The 22,270-nt window shown below is 36.1% G+C and overlaps 1 protein-coding gene across 6 annotated transcripts in view; it reads right to left on the reverse strand.

Annotated features, from left to right (window-relative positions):
• Nucleotides 1-285: 285 nt before the first annotated feature.
• The window catches only part of CDH8 (cadherin 8), a 387,090-nt gene continuing 365,105 nt past the window's right edge, over nucleotides 286-22,270 (reverse strand). For 2 of the 6 annotated variants that reach the window (XM_034638674.1, XM_034638672.1), the window contains exons 12-13: nucleotides 3,731-3,982; nucleotides 297-2,362 (exon numbers count right to left, since the gene is read on the reverse strand). In XM_034638674.1, coding sequence (XP_034494565.1) covers nucleotides 1,869-2,362; nucleotides 3,731-3,982 — 746 coding nt within the window. In that variant the 3' untranslated portion in view covers nucleotides 297-1,868. Of the gene's footprint in view, nucleotides 2,363-2,786; nucleotides 2,918-3,730; nucleotides 3,983-22,270 lie in introns of those variants that run through there. The other 4 variants (XM_034638675.1, XM_034638673.1, XM_034638677.1 and 1 more) reach the window with 3 other exon arrangements.

Below are 22,270 nucleotides of genomic sequence, written 5' to 3' on the forward strand. Positions count from 1 at the left end.
ACTCTGTTAAGTTTCTGCTGCCAGGAGGACCCAACCTACACAGCTGGACTAGCCTTTCCATACACCACGTTCCTTTAATGTCCCTGCTGGCAACTTGCTGTGTGTTCATTGCCAGGTCATTTCCCTTCTCTGCTTCTTTATAATAAAGACTCTTACAAATCAAAGTGACCCTTGGGATAATTTAGTTGAACATTCTAGAATTCGAATTAGAGTTGATGTCTCTCTTAACAGATCTTCCTCTGATTGGAAAAAAAAAAGTGATGACAACAAAGGTATTTATAAAAATATATTTCACAAAGTAGGAAACAATACAGGAGTTTCTCTGAATACAATACATGAAGTAAATAAACAATATTGCATTAAAGCAAAGTAGAAAATTAAAATGATCTGCATGTAGTACTTGATTTTTATCATACATTTTCTACTTCTAAATGGCAGGATTGTGTTACAAATTGAATATGCTCACATCTTCTAGTGCTGTTCTTTTTTGGAGTCTAAGACATTCTGTGCATCACCATGAAGATCAGGGAGAGAAGTGCTAAAAACAAAAGCAGTAAAATTATGTACAAACCAGTTCCTGCTCTAAAACAGTGAGGGGGGGGGACTTGAAGCATGTTTATTGGGCAGGGCATTATGTAGGTATCTAAAAGTCTAGAGTTTAAATAGTCACATGAATCAATATACTTTCAGATGTTTGTGCTTGTAGTAAAAACACCAAATACTGGGATTATGAACAAAATAGAAAACAGTCCAAAAGTTTCTCTGGGAAAATGCTGTTCCTGCCATCACCAGCCACAATAACACTTTCTACTCTAAAGAGACTAGTAGCTCCCCCTTTGATAATATTGCCTGCCATACTCATCTCATCAAAATGTACATGTATTAAACATTGATTGTATATATATATATATTTATATAAAACAATCTAAAGGATTATTAATGGATATAATTTAGGGTTTTTTTCCATATAGTCCCTTAATCTATAGATTACCGACCTTAATAAATAAAAGCATTAATGGACATCAATAAAATATTTATTTTGAGGATTAAACAAATAAATTCACGCGCTAGCAATAAAACCATCTGTCTCTTATGTCGTCCACTGTGTGACACAGTTTATTTTTGTGTCCTTGTGGAAGAAGATGAAGTGGAGGGAACGAGTAATCCTGCTTCCAGAAAACAAGCCTGTTTGAATGGGATTTCTCTCCTCCCACCACTGAGTTGGCAATCCCCACCCTGGAATGGATTACGAACATGTGAATATTTTAAGGCTCGACACAATATTTAAAGATGCTATTTAGTCTCTGATGAGTGGGGCCAACAGTTATGTACAATGTGTGGTCACCGTACCGTATAATCTAGGAGGCCTCCCAAAACTCCGAAAAGTCATCATGTACAGCGGACCAAGTATTGCTTTATCATTTGTGGCGGGATCCTTATTGGTGAAGGGGAAAAAACCATTTGCATTTATAAAAATCCTTGCAGAAGACACATATCAGCAGCACTTTTCTTGCAGGTCCATTTTTCTAAGAAAGCACCTTTTAATTTTGATTTTTTCCTCTTTTTAAACCATCTCTCTAAGGATTAGCCAGGATCCCAATCTTTGTCTGTGGCGGTTAGGTAAATATCAAATATCCAAAGACTTTTAGACACTCCACATACTTTAATTCACACTCCACAAGATTTATAACCTCCTAACATATACTTTTTTATTAATTTTTGGTTCAACATTGAAATGTAGTTGAGTTTATAGATGATTGGTGCTAAACTTGCCTCTAAAACAAATAGCCACATTGGTTGTATCTAAGGGGTGTGACCCTAGAATATTACAGAACGCTCAGTTCCACTGATTAATTTATAATCCACTGTCAAGTTTCTTTGTCACTTTCACCAACAGAGTAGAGTTCTCCCAGTCTCTTAAAGCGGGGACCCCAGTCACTGAGGTAGTCAAAATTCTGGTCTGAGTCTGAGGTGGTGGACTCCAAGGAGCTGAGAGAGCCAGCCACAGACCCTCGGCCTTCATAGCCATAAATCTGAATGGAGTCATATGGCGGGGCAGTGGGGTCATTATCTGCCTCGTGTAGCCGCACATTTATAAATTCATCGACATCAACACCATTTGGAACAGGAGCAAGCCCTTGCCTTGGCATAAACTGCAAATCTGGTTTAATATCCTTACGGGGTAAAAATCCATTAATTCCATCTGGGTTTTGTAAAGTCGCAATATCAAAAGCCTCTGTGTCTTCCTCCCCTCCTCCTTCATCATCATAGCGGATGATGTTTTCTCGTACATCTTCATCATCTTTAATAATTAATGGCTCATTTTTATGTCGCCGCAGAGTTACAAACAGCACCACGATGACTGTAGGGAAAATGTGAAATAACAATTAGCTTAACTCGCAAAGAATTTCACAAGTACCGCATCATGCATGTTAAGAAAGAGTGGCATTGCCTTAATAACGTTCATGTGGGAATTAAGTTAAACACCTTTCTGAAGGATGGGGATTGAATTCTGAATGAGCATTATTCCAGGTTGCTTCTGTGTAATAAATGGTGATGAAGCTGGGTTAAAAGAATAAGTTTGCATCTATCCGTGGTGAAAGCTGCATGTAATACTGTTATAGGCTCTAGAATAAATGGCACAAAATAGAAAACAGCACAGATAAAATAACTAACTTGCTGTAGCTCTTGGACAAGCCATTTAATATCCTTTGATTCCATGCCCTTCTTCTATAAAGAAAAGGAGCAGAATTAATCATATCTAGTGTATTTTGTATCTTACAGCTCTTCAAGACTCTCTCCAATCAAATAATGTTCATTCACAGATGAAGTGATCTATCAGGATGAACGTCAAAGTGGCACGGACAATTTCTTGTCTTGTAGAAAAGCTGGGGCTCCTCCGTCTGGGAAGGTAAGCCTATGGGTGGGCAAAGGGAAACGGATACATACCTAACAAGCCAGGCTAGCCAAACCAAACTTCATGGGGCTTATGGGGTAAAATATGGCTAGAAATAATGTTAATCCAGACACTGGGTGAAGAGGACAGCTGCAACTGGAAAGATAGTAACTGACATAGCCTTCGCTTAAGGACAGGATAAGGTACGACTTTCCTCTTGTGTATCTTCCTACTCTCTAATGTCATTTTTATAATTGGATATTTTTAATAGAAAAATTACAAAACTTTCCTTAATTTGCAATCTTCATTTTAATTTGACATTGATATCAAGAAAATATCTGAGGAACATAGTGTAATTACAAAAAATTTTGTTTGCTTATTTGTTTTCTTTTTATCTCATCAAACTTCATGTTTGGGTGGACTCAGAAACCCACTCTATATATTATTTAGGAAAAAGAGTATTTTGGATACATGAGAGCATTCCATTGCAGTAAATTGGTGTACATCAGATCTGTAGGCCTTTTTATAGAATAGATGCTGTTGTAACCACATAAAGGTCCATCCCCACTTCCACCACCATTATACTCCATCTTTTCACTGGTGATGGGATTGAAAAAGGCACTGAATTGTCCTCTCCAACTGGACGTCGGCTGCCATAGCACTTTTCTTCCTTCACCCCTCTTTAGTGATCTCAAAGCCTGCAGAAGTGCAAGAAAGTTATTTTTCCCTAAAAGAATGCTGACACCTCACTGGGGTTCAGGTATGCTGTCCTAATTTATAGTCATTTATGAACCAGAAAAATGATGACCATTAACCTATGAAGGAAATACATACCTAGCAGCAAAATGATACATGCTAATATGGCAATTAAGGCCCCCATACTGAGTCCAATCGGAAGGACATAAGCTTCAACATTACAAGACTGGACAACTCCGTCACTGCTGCAGCCACAGACCCGGATGGTCAGGGTGCTGGTGCTACTCAGAGGAGGATTCCCACTATCACTGATTACGATTGGTAAAAGATAGACTTCTTGCTTCTGGCGGTTGAATCCATTATGCTTTGCCAAAATGCTGAGGGAATTATCTGGAAAAAGTAAAAATTAAAATAGTTTGCATCATTTCAAAATGGCTACCCAAACAACACTTGTTTTTCTAGTTCATAAATCCTCTGCAAAACTCAAGACTGTCCCAACTCCACTGGACCGCTCAGGTTCTTTCCCCCTCCCCTCTCCCCACTTCCCCATTTGGCATGGACCAAAACATCCACACCCTATCAGGGTTTAATAAATGGGGATCTGTGATGAACTAATGACATTTTACCATCACTTTGTAAATGCAAAAGATTTCTTTTATAAAAATAATTTTCAAGTGTCCTTTCAGAAGACACAAATCAACCCATATCTCCATAAATAAGATTAATTTTCTCTCATTTATCCTGACAATGCAAAATTGGCTGGATAGAATTTCAGCATATTTGAAGGGCATGCTGACGAAGCTCTGTATTAAAAGATAGACTATATGACAATATGGCATGCAAACAGTGCACTTTGTTGATTCTCACAGGTGCCTATAAAGAGTCATTCATGCCCTTGAGCATTTAAACTAAGATAGAACAAAAGTCCCATTTATTGCCAATTGGAGGAGATATGCCACATACATTAAAATTCTGTAGAGAAGAGCCATAGTGGTTACACAAATAAGAATAAAATGAGAAGTTATAGAAGCAGATGTTATATTTTGCATGCATTGATTGATGAATTTGGAAAGATACATTGGCTATTTAGAGCAGTACTTTAAGACATTTAAGCAATACTGAAGGGTGCAAGGTAAAACTTGTCAATGAGGAGTAATTGGACCCATGCTAGCCCTATGGTTCTCAGGGTTTTACCCCCAAAATAAATTTTTGTGGTCATTCATGCCTAGCTCATGAACTATAGTCATATTTTATATATTAGTTATTAATATTTTCTCATTTTGATTAATGAAAGACCAACATCTATTCAAAATGGGAACACATTATCTTACTGATATTTTAGACAAAAGCAAATAGACATAGTATTGGTTAATGTGTATAATGTTATTTGGGCAAAAGGATTATTTCAGTTAGAATTTTGTTTCACATATTGGCAAGTTTGTAGACCCTAGAACACCTGGCTGCCTCATTGTTGTGTATTAAGCAGGGATTCCAAGCTATTGTTGTCCAATTCCTGGTCATCAGTGCCCTGGTCCAGCACACTGAAATACATGAACAGATATTCCACTCAAATGACTTTAAATAAGTATGTTAAATATTCTGTACCATGTAGTGCTATATCAGAATTTTTTAAAAAAAATGATAGCCATTTCCCAAAATAGATGTATAAATTATATATACTTTTGTTTGAGATACAAGTGGATCTATAATGCCTTGCTAGTAAGCAAAGAGGAAAACACTCAGATGTGTTAACATTTTTTCTAAATTTCTTCTGGTTTTGCCTCATTATTTAGCACTCTGAAGAGTGAAAAGAGGTCTCTAATAGAGTTATGCAGTGTTGTACCAAATGATCCAGTTATCTTTATTTCCATGACCTAGAAGGAAATACCGTTAAGCTAAAAACAGAAGAACATTATCTCACAACAGATAGAGAATATGTAGCCATGTTTTATATTCAGAAAGTGTGTGACAAGTTTGAGTACAGTTAATTAGTGCAAGGAACATTTGTGGATGATTTCATATACTATAGTTCAAAACAGAAGATGGGAATTGTTCCTCAAGATGCAATTAATAAAATTACAATGAGGCTTTTGTCTTTTTGTGGTTGACATTATTTATATGGGAAACTATTTTTGCATATTCTCTCTTTAAAACAATCTATAATGATAATTTAGAAACTGCAGCAGGAGTATTGCTCATTGCTGAAGAAAGCTATTCTCTTTAGTACTTAGAAAAGCATTGGTGGGTCCAACACTCAACTCATATTTTTTATTATACCTGGCATATGCATATGTTGTTACCCTCCCATGTACAGAAAATTATTGACTGAGTAGAGGAAGTCTGTGAGATACTTTTGCCAAATTTTACCTGCTACCTTCAAGCAAGTCAATTCCCTATCTGCCTACTCATTTCCCTGATATTTTTTCTATTTTTGATTGGTGTTTATATTTATTATTGACTTACTTGAGTTATTTTATTATGCTAAATGAAATTGTCATTACCATATACATTTAAAAAACAAATACCAGCAGTTTTACACACTTCAAATTCTTGCATTTAAAATACATTTTTTTCTACATGTTATGCATCTTCTATAAAGTGGTAGTTGGTTTCTTTAAAACTTGTGTTGCCTTTTAATTTCATAAGTTTTAATTTAATATAGTCAATTTTATCTATCTCTTTTAGATTAGTATTTCTAACCTTATTTTTAAAATTGTGAACTACATAAAATATTTTTAAATGTTATTTTTCACATTTAGGTGATTGTAAGGAATTGGGTTTTTTCTGTACTGGTAATTTTCTTATGGTTAATTATTGTGGAACTTACCCCTTACCCACTGCTCTTCAACACTCAGTATCTCACAAGTCAAATTTTTGTGCCTCCTCATCTCCTAGGGGCTCTCTATTATGTTCCAAGGCTCGGTTTTTATAATCCTCCACCAATACCACACTCACATTTTATGTATGGAAACTTTATAATAAATCTTGACATTTATTAGGTTATTTTCCCCATCATGCCGTTCTTTAAGAGTATCTTGGCTATTCTTGTTCATTTGCTAATTTCTGAGAAATAGAGAATCAGATTATCAAGTTCTTTGGAAATCCCTCTAAGAACTTGAGTAGAAATTATATTAAAATGTAAGTCAATTTTGAGAGAATTGGCATCTTTATAATCTTTAGTATTCCATTTCAAGATCCTAGTTTCCTTATTTCCTTTAATATATGTCAATATATTTTTTTATTTTAGCTACAAGAAAATTTCACATCTTTTGTTAGATTTATCATTGGTACTGTATATATTTTGTTGCTTTGATAATATTACCTTTTTAAAAATGCACTTTCAAATCATTGTTGCTAGTGTATAAAGTGCAATTGTTTTATGCATTGATTTTAATTCTAACAATCTTCTAAACCTTCCTTTTTACTTTTAAAAATATATCTCATTACAGAGTTCCACTTCAACAAGACAATGTGAGGAGCTCCACAGAACTGTTCCCTAGTGAAAATGGTGAAAATTATACAAGGAAAACCATTTAACATCTCTAGAAATGATCCTGGAGGCAAGCAGCAAATGAAGAACCATTTATCCGAGAGAATTTACCAAAGGTTAGTAAGAATAGTGAGATCACGGTGCGTGAAGCAGAACCCACTTTCCATCCCTTCTCCCAGTTCTGTGAGATGGAAATCCTACTCTAAACTGGTTCAGCCAAGAACACAGGGCTCCCCCTCCCCTCAGCTAGCAGATAAAGGACTGTCTTATTGGGAAATAGGAGGTGACACCAGTTTCATCCTACTCCTAGATATCTTCCGTTGAAACTAAATTTTGGGTGAGTGTGGCCAAGAGAGGACTCTTTTCTTCCTCACAGCCTGTTCTTGTGTGACAGAGAAGCTCCCTGCTCAGAGCTCTGCTGTGATTATAGGGCCTCGGTTGCCCTTCCCCTGACCTGTAAGGCAGTGGTTACATGCTGGGAGGGGCAAGTCAAAAAGACTTGAGGCTACTGTCCCCTAGCACTCATCATCTAAAGCAGATGCTTCACCCAGAGAAACACATCATAGTTTACAACTCAGCTCAGTGTCAGTGGCTTACAATTTTGCAAGCAGAGGACCAGAGCTAGAGATTGGGGGAGGAACATGCCTGGGCAGAACATATCTGGAACACTGACCTAGAGAAATACTCTAGAAGGAGCCCAGACTTGATTGGATTAGTCTGTAGAGCAAGCTTGCCCAAAACTGAAAACAGGAATGTGGCAGTTAGATGTGGCAATTAGTGGAGCTTAACAACTGGGGCATGGTTAGGGAAAGAGACAAAGAGAACCCTGCCAAAACCAGTGTCATTCTAGGGTGACTGTGGGCATCCCTAAGGCTGGGATCTCCTGAGGTGAAATATCACTGGCTTAATACTGCAAAGAGGAAATCAACTTAATGAAAATACTCCAGCCAGTCATTAAACAAATAAACAAGTAAATAGCAATGACAGGCTCTGGGTGGGGAGCCAATAACCAGATTTATTACAATAAATTATCTAAAATGTCCAGTTTCCAACAAAAGATTACAAGACACACAAAGAAACAGGAAGCCCATACAACAGGGGGGAAAAAAAGCAAAAGAAACTATTCATGAAAGCAACCAGCTATCAGATTAAACAGACTTCTAAGGGACCATTGTAAATGTGTTCAATAAACTAAAATAAACCATGATTAAAGAAAAAATGGAAAGGTATGGTGATACTGTCACATCAAATAGAGAATATCAATGGGTAGATAGAAATTATTTTTAAAAAGAGCACAATGGAAATTCTGGAGTTAAGCACAATAACTGAAATAAAATATTAATTAGAGTGGCTAAACAGTAGATCTGAACTGGCAAAAGAAAGCATCTGTGGACTTGAAGATAGATGGATAGAAAATATTCAGGCTGAAGAATGGAGAGAAAAAAAGAATGAAGAAAAATGAACAGAGACTCGGAAAAATGTGGGACACTATTAAGTGTACCAACACATGTGGAAGAAAAATATCAGGAGAGAAAGAAAGGAAAAGAAAAACATAAAGCTGACAACTTCAAAAGATTTTTAAAACAGTAGCTTACACATTCAGAAATCTCAAAAAACTCCAAGAAGGTAAAAACAAAGAGATTCATAAACAACGTATCATAGTATAAATAATGAAAGCCAAAGACAGGAACAACTTTAAGGGGAGAAGAAACTGACTCATCACTTGCAAGGGACCCCCCTCCTCCCCCCAAAAAAGATTAATAACTGAAGTTTTCCAGAAATAATGGAGGCCAGAGGGACATGGGATAAACATATTCAAAGTGCTTAAAGCAAACACTTTCAAGCAAGGATCATATATTCAACAAAGCTTTCTTTCCAAAACAAACAAAAAGAATATGAAATAGGGACTTTGAAAATAAACAAAAGCTGAGGGAATTTGTCATCAACAGACATGCCTTGTAAGAAACACTAAACAAACTTTTTTTGGACTGAAAGCTAATAACCCCAGATGGTAATTCAAATCCACATTAAAAACAAAGAGCATCATGAAAAGTAATTATGTCATTATGAAAGATGGAATACATAGTTTTTCTCCTTTTTTTCTTAAGTGTTTTAAAAAGCAATTGTATAAAAAACAGTAAGTAATATTTTCTTGAGCATATGATACCTAGAAATTCAAAAGTAATAGCTGGCTATCCCAGTATCCCACTTTCAACAATGAATAAAACAACTAGGCAGAAATAAACAAGGAAATAGAGGACTTGAGAGACAGTGTAAACCAGCTGTATCTAAGAGCTATCTATAGAACACTGCACTTACCACAGCAGAATAATATCCTTCTTAAGTACACATGGAACATCCTGCAGTGTAGATAATATGGGACACCATAAAATAAACTTCAGTAAATTTAAAAGGATAATAATGCAAAATATGTTTTCTGACTATAATGGAGTTAAATTAAATGCATGTAATAGAAAGAAATTTAGGAAACTCACAAATATGTGGAAATTAAACAGTGCTTTCTTTAATAACCATTGGGTCAAAGAAGAGGTCAAAAGGAAACTTAGAAAGTATTGTGAGACAATGCAAATGAAAATACAGCAAATCAAAATGTGAGGGATACAGCTAAAGCAATATTTAGAGGGAAAAGTATAGTCTTAAATGCCTATATTATTTTTTGTTCTTATTGTACTATACTAACTAGATCCTCTAACAATTCTGAGCATAAGAAATTATGATGACACCTGTACCCTGTTCTTGATACTAAAAAAAAACAGCTTTTGACTTTTAACATTAAGATGATTGATGGTGTTTATTGGAAGGTACTTTTTTTTTTTTTTTTTAAAGATTTTTTTATTTATTCGACAGAGATAGAGACAGCCAGCGAGAGAGGGAACACAAGCAGGGGGAGTGGGAGAGGAAGAAGCAGGCTCATAGCAGAGGAGCCTGATGTGGGTCGATCCCACAACGCCGGGATCACGCCCTGAGCTGAAGGCAGACGCTTAACCGCTGTGCCACCCAGGCGCCCCAATTGGAAGGTACTTTTTGTTATCTGTTTACTTGCACTTTTTTTCCCCTTAATTTTTCTTTTTTTTTTTTTTTTCTTTCCAATGAGGCAAAGGGAAAAGGCAGTCATATAAAGGACAATTAATTGTTCAATACCTCTAAACCTGGATTCAATTGCATTATAGTATTATTTAAAAACCTTTTCAGTCCCTCATATTTTCATGCATTTCCAATTTCTGTCATCTTGCCTCTGCATTGCAACCTATTCTATCTTATGGCTTCTGCTCCTGATTTTTGCACTTATTGCATTTACTTTTCCTTTTGAGGAAACAGAAGAGCATATCCTGTTAATGACTTACTGGAGGAAACACATTTTCTAAAACTGGGAAGTTGATGAGGAAAAAAGAGTGATCACTGAAAGCCCATAGACATGTATGTCATGATTTTTAAATTTAACTCTCTTGAAATTGAGTTTATAAAAACAGGGTTTGAGAAAGGGAAGAAGGGTGTTTTATCAAGATCTGTTTAAGGGTAGAACAAAAGCATTTGGCATTCTGGAGAGAGGATCAATATCCAGGTGGAGAGTAACGTCCAGTTGCTGCCCATCTCATGCATTTATGCTGCACTGAGATGATAGCGACATTTCTTAACCTTATCACCTGGTTGTCTGATATTCTTAGTAGATGAAATAGTCATATATCTATATTCCCTAAATTTCTTCCAGTTAGGGATTTTCCCATTTTTTCATCCTCTTGGAATGTTCTGCTTAGGAGCTTTACACCAAGGGGTATGAAGGACTCCGTTTCCAGAATCTTGCTTCATACTTCAAACCTATTTGTTTCTGCTTGTGACTGACTGTTGAAGGAAAGATCTTGGTGGGAAGTTAAAGTGGACCAACAGTGCCAAGAATACTTCAAATGACAGTATACCCAAAATAGTGATATCATTGGATTCCTTACTCCTTGGCTGAGTAATACAAGGTCTTCACTAAATAAATAGTAAAGCAGGGACCAGATTAATGGTAGGTATATAGGCTTGCTTTATTTCAGACAGTATATTACATTATGCCATTATGTATGAAATTCCCTTCAGATTATAATAACAGATTCGAAGGAAGGTGCATAGTCTGAATTAGTATCTCCTATAGTTAGTTGAGGAGGAATGTCTTTGATTGTTAATATTCAGTCTTTGAATCATTTGGAGTCGGCAATCAATAGATCTTCCTTCATGGAATACTGATACCCTTATAAGAAAAGTTTCCTTTTGTAAATAAACCAGTAAGTACTGTTATAGACTGATGCTTGTGCTCCTGTCCCCACCTGCAATTGATATGTTAAATCCCTAACTGCCAGTGTGGCTGTGTCTAGAGAAAGGTCCTGTAAGGAAGTAATTAAGGTTAAATGAGGTCATGGGGTGGGGCCTTGAATTAGTGCCCTTATTAGAAGAGACACTCTAGAGCTTCTCTTTCTCTACCTATGGGTACACAAAGAAGAGGTCATGTGAGCACACAGCAAGCTAGTGGCCCCCCACAAGCAGCCAGGAGAAGAGGCTTCAGAATGAAACATACCTTGCCTGCACCTCGATCTTAGACTTCCCAACCTCCAGAACTATGAGAAATAAATGTCTATTGTTTAGGCCACCAGTTTGCAGTATTTGTTACAGCAGCCTGAGCAGACTAAAGCAGTATTATAGTCCCTAATTAATTCTGTATGCATACTCCATGAAAAACACAAAGTCTATCTAAAGATAGACTATGTCTACCTGGGTAATTGTTTAACGCTATTTGTGTAACTTTCCCACGATCGTAACTAATTTCCTTCCTTCCATTTATTTTCTCTGTATTTTTAGTAGAAAATGGAAGGTCATTATTCTTGTTACTATTTAAATATCCCATGTTCTTTCCACATTGTCCTTTTTCTTCCCCCCAGAAAAACAAAGCAGGCAAATTAAATTCTGTATTGTTTTTACTGTAGTTCATCTGTTATTGTTGCCCTGCTGCAAAAATTTTACTTTGCCTAGCTCCCATTTATTAGAAATCATGGGGCTATGGCTTTTGTTTATCCTTTTACATGCAAGCAAAAGCAACAAGGAGCCAGAGTTAATGAAGGCATTCACCAGACAAATATTTATGACAAAGGAATAGATGAAGAGAAGATCAGTAGATGTTTTGTCTTTTTGAGAAATGTCTCCTGGCATTTAACTTGCAAATTTATTTCAAATTTTCTTGGTTAAGTAAAATGGAATGAAAATGGCAAGAAGGTCAAAACAAAAGGGAACTGGTACTCTGTTCAGTAGGTATGGGCAAGAGATTTAATTAAGTTCTTATCATTGCGTTGTATCTGCTGTTTATTTCTAAAAACCTAGCAAACCAATAAAGATACCAAATCTATGGGCTTTCAGCAAATTAGATATAGATATATGTATATACAATACCTAATATCTAGGAATATGGAGTGAAGATCATACCATCTATATTTCATGTATACATTTTTACTCTAAACACTAAGTCTTGTTGGAAACAATCAGGCTGCAATGAATTAATAAAAACTAAGACTCTGTGAAGCCAATCTCCTCCAGTACCATTATAACTTCCTACATAATTCATTGAAAGTGTACCAACATACTAAATCTGCAACAAGCAACTGGATATTCTGAGCCACCTAATTAGATCATTTGTTACTTTTTTTTTTCTCATTAGATTGTCCACAATACCACATGATGTCCATAATGTCAATGTTTATCGAGTGTTCATTATCAACTTTCCTAATATTTAATAATAAAGTATATCTAGCCATAAAATACCAACCAAGGTTTACTTTGCCTTTAGGGAAAAAAAAATCATTGTGAATTCTTTTGGAAGTTCCTAGACTAACACCAAACAATGTTTAGTCAACAATTTGCAAGTACACATAGAATGAATTAACACGTTTTTAACAGAAAAATTTACTCTGCTATAACCACACAGTACTACAGTTCTATAAATATCTTCATGGGTTTCATTTTGCAGAGGAAATGTACAGAGGCTGGGCTATGCTTAGGACTCATCAAGTAGCCTATAAAAGTTAAGCATCTTCTAAAATTCTTTAAGAAGCTACATGAACTATTTTTCAATTGTTAATATAAGAGGGAAAAAAATTTTTTTTTAGATTATACAGAGATGGTGTTGAGTATAGGGGTCTGCATGGTGACCTCCAAAAAGATAGATCCAAGTCCTTTTTCTTTTTGAAATCTGTGAATGTTACCTTATTTGGAAAAGAGCCTTTGCGGATGTAATTAAATGAATTATCTTGAGATGAGGAGTTCATCTGGGATGACCTGCTGGGTACTGAGTTCAAAACACAGGACCTTGTAAGAGAGAAGCAGAAGTAGCTTGGACACAGAATAAAGGCAGACGGAGTGTGACCGACCACAGGGGCACATATTGGTGTGATGTAACCACAGGCCAGGGAATGTATACCGCCAAATAGAGAAGCTGGAAGAACCCGAAGAAGGGATTCTCCTCTAGAGTCTCTGGAGGGAGTGACCGACCACAGGGGCACATATTGGCGTGATGTAACCACAGGCCAGGGAATGTATACCGCCAAATAGAGAAGCTGGAAGAACCGAAGAAGGGATTCTCCTCTAGAGTCTCTGGAGGGAGTGACCGACCACAGGGGCACATATTGGCGATGTAACCACAGGCCAGGGAATGTATACCGCCAAATAGAGAAGCTGGAAGAACCAAAGAAGGGATTCTCCTCTAGAGTCTCTGGAGGGAGTAGAGCCCTGTCAGCTCATTGATTTTGGATTTCTGGCCTCCAGAACTGTGAGAGAATATCTCTTTGTTTTAAGCCTCCAGTTTGTGGTAATTTGTTACAGCAGCCCTAATAAACGAATATAATTAGGAAATCTGATCAAATATGATTTACAGAGGCAGGGAAGGGCCTACTTATTCCCATTTTACATATGAGGCACAAAGTCTTTGAAAGATGAAGTGACTTGCTCAAGGTTTCTCAGCTGGCAGCTAAGAATTACAACCAAATCCACGGCATATTCTGTACTCTGTCATCTTAACAAAAGTCACCTAGGAAAACAAGGAAAATGAGCTCTAAGAAGGTAATATTAAAGCTCAAGGATAAGATAAAAAAAAAAGAGAAAGCATGTGGAAGGTGTTTTTTTTCCATTCTGTGACACTTTTATCAGACAAGGAAAAACTAAATGGTCAATGCCACTGGCAGATGAGAATTTAGTATTTTAGAAGGATCAAACATATTCAGTACAATACTCTGGATTTAAATCCCATATTCTGAGAGCCCACCTAACACAGTGCAGCACCGAATAGCAGAGCATAATATAACCATGAATTAATTACTAAAAAGTGATTATTTTTGGTGCCAGAGAGAAACTAAGTACTACAGGGTCCAAATTCCATGCTAGATACAATCACACTGCCCAAGGTCTTCTGAGTTTGATTATTTTTTCCCTGTACTCAATTTGCTCTTACACAAAAGGCTCCATGAAACTTACGCAGATCACTTAATGCTTAGATGAAAATGAGATTTCTCTTACTCCAGGCACTGGGGAATGAGGGATGCAGACTAATATGACCTTCATGTTATTTCAGGAATACCTGCATTAACTAACCCTCAAAAGTGAAAACTGTACCAAGAGTCAGTTTCTGTTTTGTTTGAATGGAAATTTTAAAGCTTTTATAAATACCAGCAGATCTGAGAAAGAATATTTTTATCTATTTGAATTTATGCAGAAGTGAAAACAATTTTTTTTTTTTTAGTGTGCAAGCTATTTGGGTAAGGAAAACAAGGCAAAGAAATACTAAGGCCGTTAGTGGAATTTCTTGTGCAAATTCCAGAAAACAACCTCATAATGGTTACAAAACCAGATATCGGAAAGCTAGCATTGTCAAGAGAGTGACTTTTCTACCACATCTCTATTGACTGAGTAGATATCTCTAAATATTTAAGAAACTGGGAGTCAGAGATTAATTGATTTTGCACTAGAGCTGATTAATTCATTTTGCACTGGAGCTGATAAATTTGTGCTCATTAACCTACTTGATAATACAGTAGTTGGACCAGAGAGTAAGGCGGTTTTAAAATAGCAGTTTAAGTGAGGTATGCATTGTATATAAGATTTTGAAATCATTTAATACAGTGAATCGAGAGCTAAGAATATGAAAGAAAGGAATTACCAAAAAGTAGTTTATCTAGTTAACCTCCTTTGATTTGAAGTTCAAATACCCTGCAAATCATCACTTTGTTAGATACCATCATCTCCCTGAATGTTTTGAATTTGCACATATGAAAAATAAAATGTAAAGTGAAGGCCACCAAAAAATGGTACAAATCCATGTTCCCTTGCCAGCACCCATGTCTCCATCTTATTTCAAATCTACACTGATGCATTCAGTGAATTCTTTCCTCGCTTATTCAGTGCCTATTGTCTCAAGATATCACTGTCAGAAGGTCTTCCTTGGCACACATTGCACCCAGCATGCTGCAATATAGTCAGATATGATGGCTTTGTGTCTTACCAACAAAATGATCCTTGATGTGGAGATATTGTCTTCTTTAGTTAAGGCATGCTTTTGTTCGTCATGTGTGACATTATATAGAAGTCTCCATGGCAAGATGTTAACTAATCCTTGTTGAATGAGCAAATAGGTGGGTGGCTAAGTTAAGTGAGGATGTGATTACTGATCTCAAGGAACTTCTGAACCAGAAGGGAGAGAAAAATAGCATATAACTAGCCAAAATATTGCTTAGCTGGTGGTCCATTCTCTGTGATCCCTGTCCTTCCACACCCTGTGGTTCACCATGCCATCTGTGCCTTGACTTATCCTTCCACCGTCATAGATACAGATGTGAGGAAGCCTTAAGGAAGGAGGCACCTGTGGGCTGGGTTTCAAGACAGAGCTGGTTTGTAAAAGGTGGAAATAAAGAGAATGGTATTCCATCTTTTTCCTCCACCCTATTTCTGTTCAGTAGCACTCTGCCCTCAGCCTTTTCATCTAACCTCTGTTAAAAGGAAAACCACAGGCTCAGAATGGAGTCACTATGCTAAAATCCCACGTCAGCAAACCAAGACTTGCTATCTGAGCAAACTACAGTTTCAATTGCCCCCGCCCCCACCCCCTGCGCCACCGCCTACAAGGAATGCGACCTTTAACCGACCCTCCAGGAGCTTTATGGTCAGCACCAGGAGGAGGCAGTCCATTTTTAGAACCCCTCTGTTCCCTTAGAATGCCTAAGAGTGCATTCTCTGCTTATAATTCCCTTTTTTTCTGGTCCTTCTCTGACTTTAAAAAACTTTCTTTCCTGGAGCTCCTTTCTATTTGCTAGATGGGAGGCTGCCTGATTCGTGAGTCACTGAATGAAGCCAACTGGATCTTCATATTTCCTTAGTTGAATTTTTGTTATTTAACACCTCTTTATGAACTGTTTGGATCTAATTCACTTATCTGATTTCAAATACCAGACAATATTTCTAAAAGTTTACCCTATGTCTCTTCTACTTACCTATTGGGCATATGCACCTGGAGGGTCAGAAGCACAAAATCAATCTTTCAATAATGGAACTAATAATATTCAATCCATATTCTTCCACATTTCCAAAAATTCCTTTCTTGGTTCTATTCCTTGCATCACCTTTATGGCTGTATGATTTTATACATCTCTCCTTCACATTCGATAATTTCACTTCTTTCTTTCCCATGTAGGAAAGTTCGGGCCATCCTTCAGTAACTAGCTGAAAGTTTACCACTTCATTTATGAAAGAGGCAATAGAAACAGCCTCCTAATTTGCAAGTGTAATGCAGATTGAATTACAAAGAAATTATAATTAAAATGACAAAGTCAATACAATGGTTTTAATTGGTTTGTTGGATAAGCCCATGATAGACATCAGTGAAGGTGAGTCACTTTGTAACAAGAGACTCAAAATGCGAGCAGAACCTTGTGAAGTCCAAAATATATCTAATCCTACAAAAATAGAATGCAATGAGAGAAACATGGGCACTGGTCTTTTATTTAAAAATAAGGTGTCTATTATCCACTGAACTCTGATATATCTGGTCCATCTTGACATTACAGATTTTAAGCCAATTTAATTATCAACTTGTATCTGAGCAAAAATTCACACAAACAGAAGCCAATTCTGAAATTCAGGCAACAACTCAGAAACAGATATCTGAGTGCATTAAAAATGCCTGTTCTTGGATTTTACCTTAAATCAACTGAATAAGAATTTCTGGGGATAGGCCCTGGACATCTGCATTTCAAACAAATTTTGTTTGCATAAAAATCTTCTGGGATTCCTAAAAGCCATTCTACTCTATTCCATTTCTTCCCTTAGGTATTTGCAGTGGTTAATGGCTTGGCCCAAGCCCTTAGAGGCCTTAGAGGCTCCACTGGGGAAGCTATTATGCTCTGGGTTCTGTAATCTGCAGGGGTAGAAGCTGATAGCAATTTTCCTGCATAATTCCTTCTTTTCTGGCTTAGTGGTAAATGCTACTAAAGAAGGAGGGAAAGATGCAAGAAAATGTGGCATCCTACAGCGAGCTGAAGTCCAGTGTTTGTCCTTGAATCATTTTAAAGTTTAATATGTTATATTAAAACAGCTTGGCTAAACATATATCTTTGGGCAGAAGTCTTAATATACAGTGAAGGCAAGAGGATGGAAGGCAGTTATGTAGATAAAATTATCATTCAAGCAGTGGTCACATTATCATTCCTCCCAGGTTGCTGGGAGGCACGTGCTTTTGAATCTTAAAATCCACATTCTTTATAGTATTGGAAATAGTACTGTTTTGATCATACAAAAATGACTTTACATTAAAGGTCAAACTGATTTGCTTTTCCTCAAATTCACCCACATATTAACAGGTTAAAATACAGATGGAGAGAGCAGAAATAAAATGATCGAAGAAGAAGATACCGGTGTAGGTCACCCTTATGATTGAAATAGAAATCACATCAAACTCATTCAAACTCTTTTTATTGAAAATGTAATCTGATAAAATTCCCTCTTGTTATACACTATAGAGAAATCTGAATACATTTTGAAGTCATGCATGATTTCATTTTAATACTTTCTTTTAAAATAAAAGGGATTTTTTTTGATGAGTCTTTTAAAATATTCTCAAGATGATATTTGATTTTCCAAGCTTGCCATCCCCTGTTGACAATGGATGTGTAGTATTTTCTGGTACTGGGCAGTGATAAAGATCCCTACCATCAAATAATCCACATTTCGGAACTATAAGAGGTATGCTTCACAAGTAGAAGTTTAGGGAGATTTATTCCATTTTCAAAATTCTAATTCCTGAATAACTTAGATATAATTTCTTTAGGATGTATTATTTTGGAATTTTTCTGAATATCATATTAGATAATATTCAGGTTCTGGAATGATAACTAATTGTATTTGCATCCTAATTTCATTACTTACCCAGTTGCATTTAAAAAATAATTTCCCCAAGGTCACAGCAAATATTCTTATTGTACCCAAAGTACTAATTAAGGAACGGAGGGTCAGAAGGTCTTTGCGGAACAAATATCTTTTTCCACCTACAGTGTATTTTCAGGATATGTCATGTGTAACATGTTTAATAGAACTTAAAATAATAGTGTTTTTTATTAATATATGTAAGGCTATCAGTTACCTTAACTTTGAAATGAAGCAAAGATCTGTAATCTTTTAAGAATATTTGGATTTCATACTTTTATACTTTACAGCAAGTTTCTCCTTGAAAGCCTCAAAGTTAGAATATAAAGTAAAGAACTGAGAAAATACGTGTTAAGGAGTAAGGCTCTCCAGGATGCACACTGAGGAAGAGTTTCCAGAATGGAATATGATGAGGTTCTTATAGAATCCAGATGCAAGATAAAGTAATTTCCAAGGAAAACTTCTACTTTATTTGTATATATATAAAAAAATCAGTCATTGGTTTTGGTAATCCAGATTTTGATTTAAAACTTTATCTTAATCACAGACAGGCCCAAGTGAACTCACAGCTTCCTATATAATCTAAGAAAAAGCCAAGAACCACTAGGAAATTGATACAGTTCTGAGCCAGGTTCAGAAAATCCCCTGACAACAGTTCCTAAAGAGAAGACTGTCCAGTGAAAGTATTCATCTTATAGTGCCAGTGTCTAGTGCACACAGTAGGTGATGTTGAATTGCATAGTTTTTCTCTTTTATCTTTAAGCCTTTTTAGCACAAGATCATTGGTATCATTTGAAAGATTTCTTTTTTTGTCTTGAGGCCTCTTCCTTCTTTCCTTACAGTATTTCACATGTATGTGTCTCTGCTGACTGGGAACACAGATATTCCAACAATTAAGAGGAAAATCTGAGAATTCTCTAGGAAGCTTTATCCATGTCATTTTAGAATGCATCTTATCCATCAGTAGAGAGTTCACTTCTTTAAAATGGTTTTGTTCATGCCAATTCTTTCTCCAACTGAATCAAGACTGTTGTAGGAAGAATATAAAACATCTCCCCCCCACTTCCAAATAAAATGATATTTACATCATATATGTCTTTGATCGTGCTAGCCTTGCATTGCTATTTTGGTCCTTGTTGTTACTGTACCAAAACAATAACTAGGACAAGTATAACTCATTCATATACAAATTTTACTCTTTCTTTCCTAGGAATATTAACCCAACTGGATGATTGTCCTTGGAAGCAATTTGGAACACATTCTACAACATTGTTGATGAGTTTCAATGATGAGACATCTTAATATTTAAAAAGTACTATTCAATGTAATTTGAAAGTTCTCAACTTGAGAAAAGCCCAGGGAGAGAATAATAGTGTCATTGAGCTGAAGTCACAAAGATGGGTGTTTGCATTTCTATGAGTAAGTACCAGAGAAGAGAAATGTGTGCAAAGAGAAAGATTGAGGAAAGTGATAAAAAAAGGAAAAAAAAAAAGAAAAAATTATATTATGAAAACTCTTAATATAAAAAGCTTTGTTAATATTAACTATATTAATATAAGAAAAGTGGAATGCATAGTAGTATCAAACAAAATAAATTTTAGAACAATGAAAATTATCAGGGATAAAGAGGGCTATTTCATAATTATGAACAGGTAATTCAAGGAGAAGGTTTATTAACATGTGATGATCAACTATACCTTAAAAAATACATAAAACAAAAAGTGACAGAATTGAAAGTAGCAATAGACCAATCCCATAATACTTTGAGATTTCAACACTCCTTCTCAGTATTTGACAGAACATTAGGAGGAAAACAGTAAAGTTATGGAATACCTGAACCTGATAATATTAGTATATAATTTGTCATTTATAGAAAATTTCACTCAATGGCAGGAGAAAGCATATATGTTTTTGTTTTTCAAATGTACAGGAACTATTCACCAAGACAGTCTACATTCTGGGCCGTAAAATGTTTCAATGCGAAAAAAAAAAAATTGAAATAAACAAGTTATGTTCCCTGATATGAAATAATTAAATTAGAGCACAATAACAAAAATATATGCAGAACATCACCAAAAAGCTGGAAATAAAGCTCCGCACTTCTAAATAATACATGAGTCAAAGAAGAAATCACAAGGGACATTAGAAAATACATTTGGGGGGCACCTGGGTGGCACAGCGGTTAAGCGTCTGCCTTCGGCTCAGGGCGTGATCCCGGCGTTGCGGGATCGAGCCCCACATCAGGCTCTTCTGCTGTGAGCCTGCTTCTTCCTCTCCCACTCCCCCTGCTTGTGTTCCCTCTCTCGCTGGCTGTCTCTATCTCTGTCGAATAAATAAATAAAATCTTAAAAAAAAATACATTTGGAACTGAATGAGAACATAAATACAACCCATTAAAATCTGAGGGATGGAGCTAGAGAAATATCTAAGAAAAATTTAAAGTGTTAAATGCTTATGTCAGACATAAAGTCTTAAAAACAGTGAGCTAACTTCCACCTAATCAAATTAGAAAAAGAAGAGCAAATTAAGTCCAAATATACAAATGAAAGAGTTTAACAAAGGTATGAGTATCAATGAAAGAGTAAATAAACAAAAAATATAAATATAATAAAATAAAATATTGTTTACTTGTAAATAGCAGTATAACCTATAGGGGTACCCGGGTGGCTCAGTTGTTTAAGCATCGGACTCTTTCAGCTCAGGTCATGATCTCAGGGTCGTAGGATCAAGCCTGGCATAGAGCTCCTTGCTCAGTGGGGAATCAGCTTGTCCCTCTCCCTCTGCCCTTTCCCCTGTGTACACTTATCCCCTCTCTTTCTTTCTCTCTCTCTCTCTCAAGTAAATAAATAAGTCTATCTTAAAAAATAACTTAGAAAACTTTGACTAATTAGGAAGTAAAAGAAAACATAAATTATAAATTTGAGGTATGAAGTAAGGCAGTAATATAAACAATTTCATAACAATGGATTCCATAAATGAGATGAATTGTACAAGTTTCTTGACATTCAGAAAGTGCCAAAACCACCTCAAGGTGGAACAGAAATTTTGAATAGCCTTATATCAATTAAAGAAACTATACTAATAATTGAAAAGTTTACTGTAAAGAAAACCACAGTCCCAGATGGCTTCGCTAGTGAGTTCTACCACACACTTTGGGACAATATTATCAATTCTACACAAAATCTTCCATTAAATAGAAAAGGAGAAAATATTTCCCAATTTATTTTATGAGGCCAGCATTACCCGGATATCTAAACCAGGCAAAATTGTCGCAAACACATGCAGAGACGTCACACATCAATATCCCCAGTCGTATGAAGTTAAATGTCTCACAACCAGGTTTTCAACGGTAAGGAAAAAGACACGGATCTCTAGCATTTGCCAATTTTTGTGATACAGGTATTTCAACTATGGTTGATTTCAAGCTAACAACCCAAGATCAACCAGCTCCCCAAGTTCCTGAAATCTTAAAAATCCAGTCTCATGGGCTACTTACAAAGAGGAGCAGCAGGGCACCAAATACATTTTGTTTGCCTACATGGGGAAATTCTTAAGAAAATTTTAGCAATTTGAATCCAGTAACTGGTAAAAATGATCATGACACTGCCCCGTGGTGCTCCCCCAAGAATACAGTTTTGTTTTTCTTTCAACTCTGAAAATTAGTCACCAGACTGATAAAGGAGAAAAACCACGTGATCGTTTCAATAGATGAATCTGACAAAATCCAACACTCATTCATG

This window comes from Ailuropoda melanoleuca, chromosome 12 (assembly GCF_002007445.2).
Source record: "Ailuropoda melanoleuca isolate Jingjing chromosome 12, ASM200744v2, whole genome shotgun sequence".
Lineage (NCBI taxonomy): Eukaryota > Metazoa > Chordata > Mammalia > Carnivora > Ursidae > Ailuropoda > Ailuropoda melanoleuca.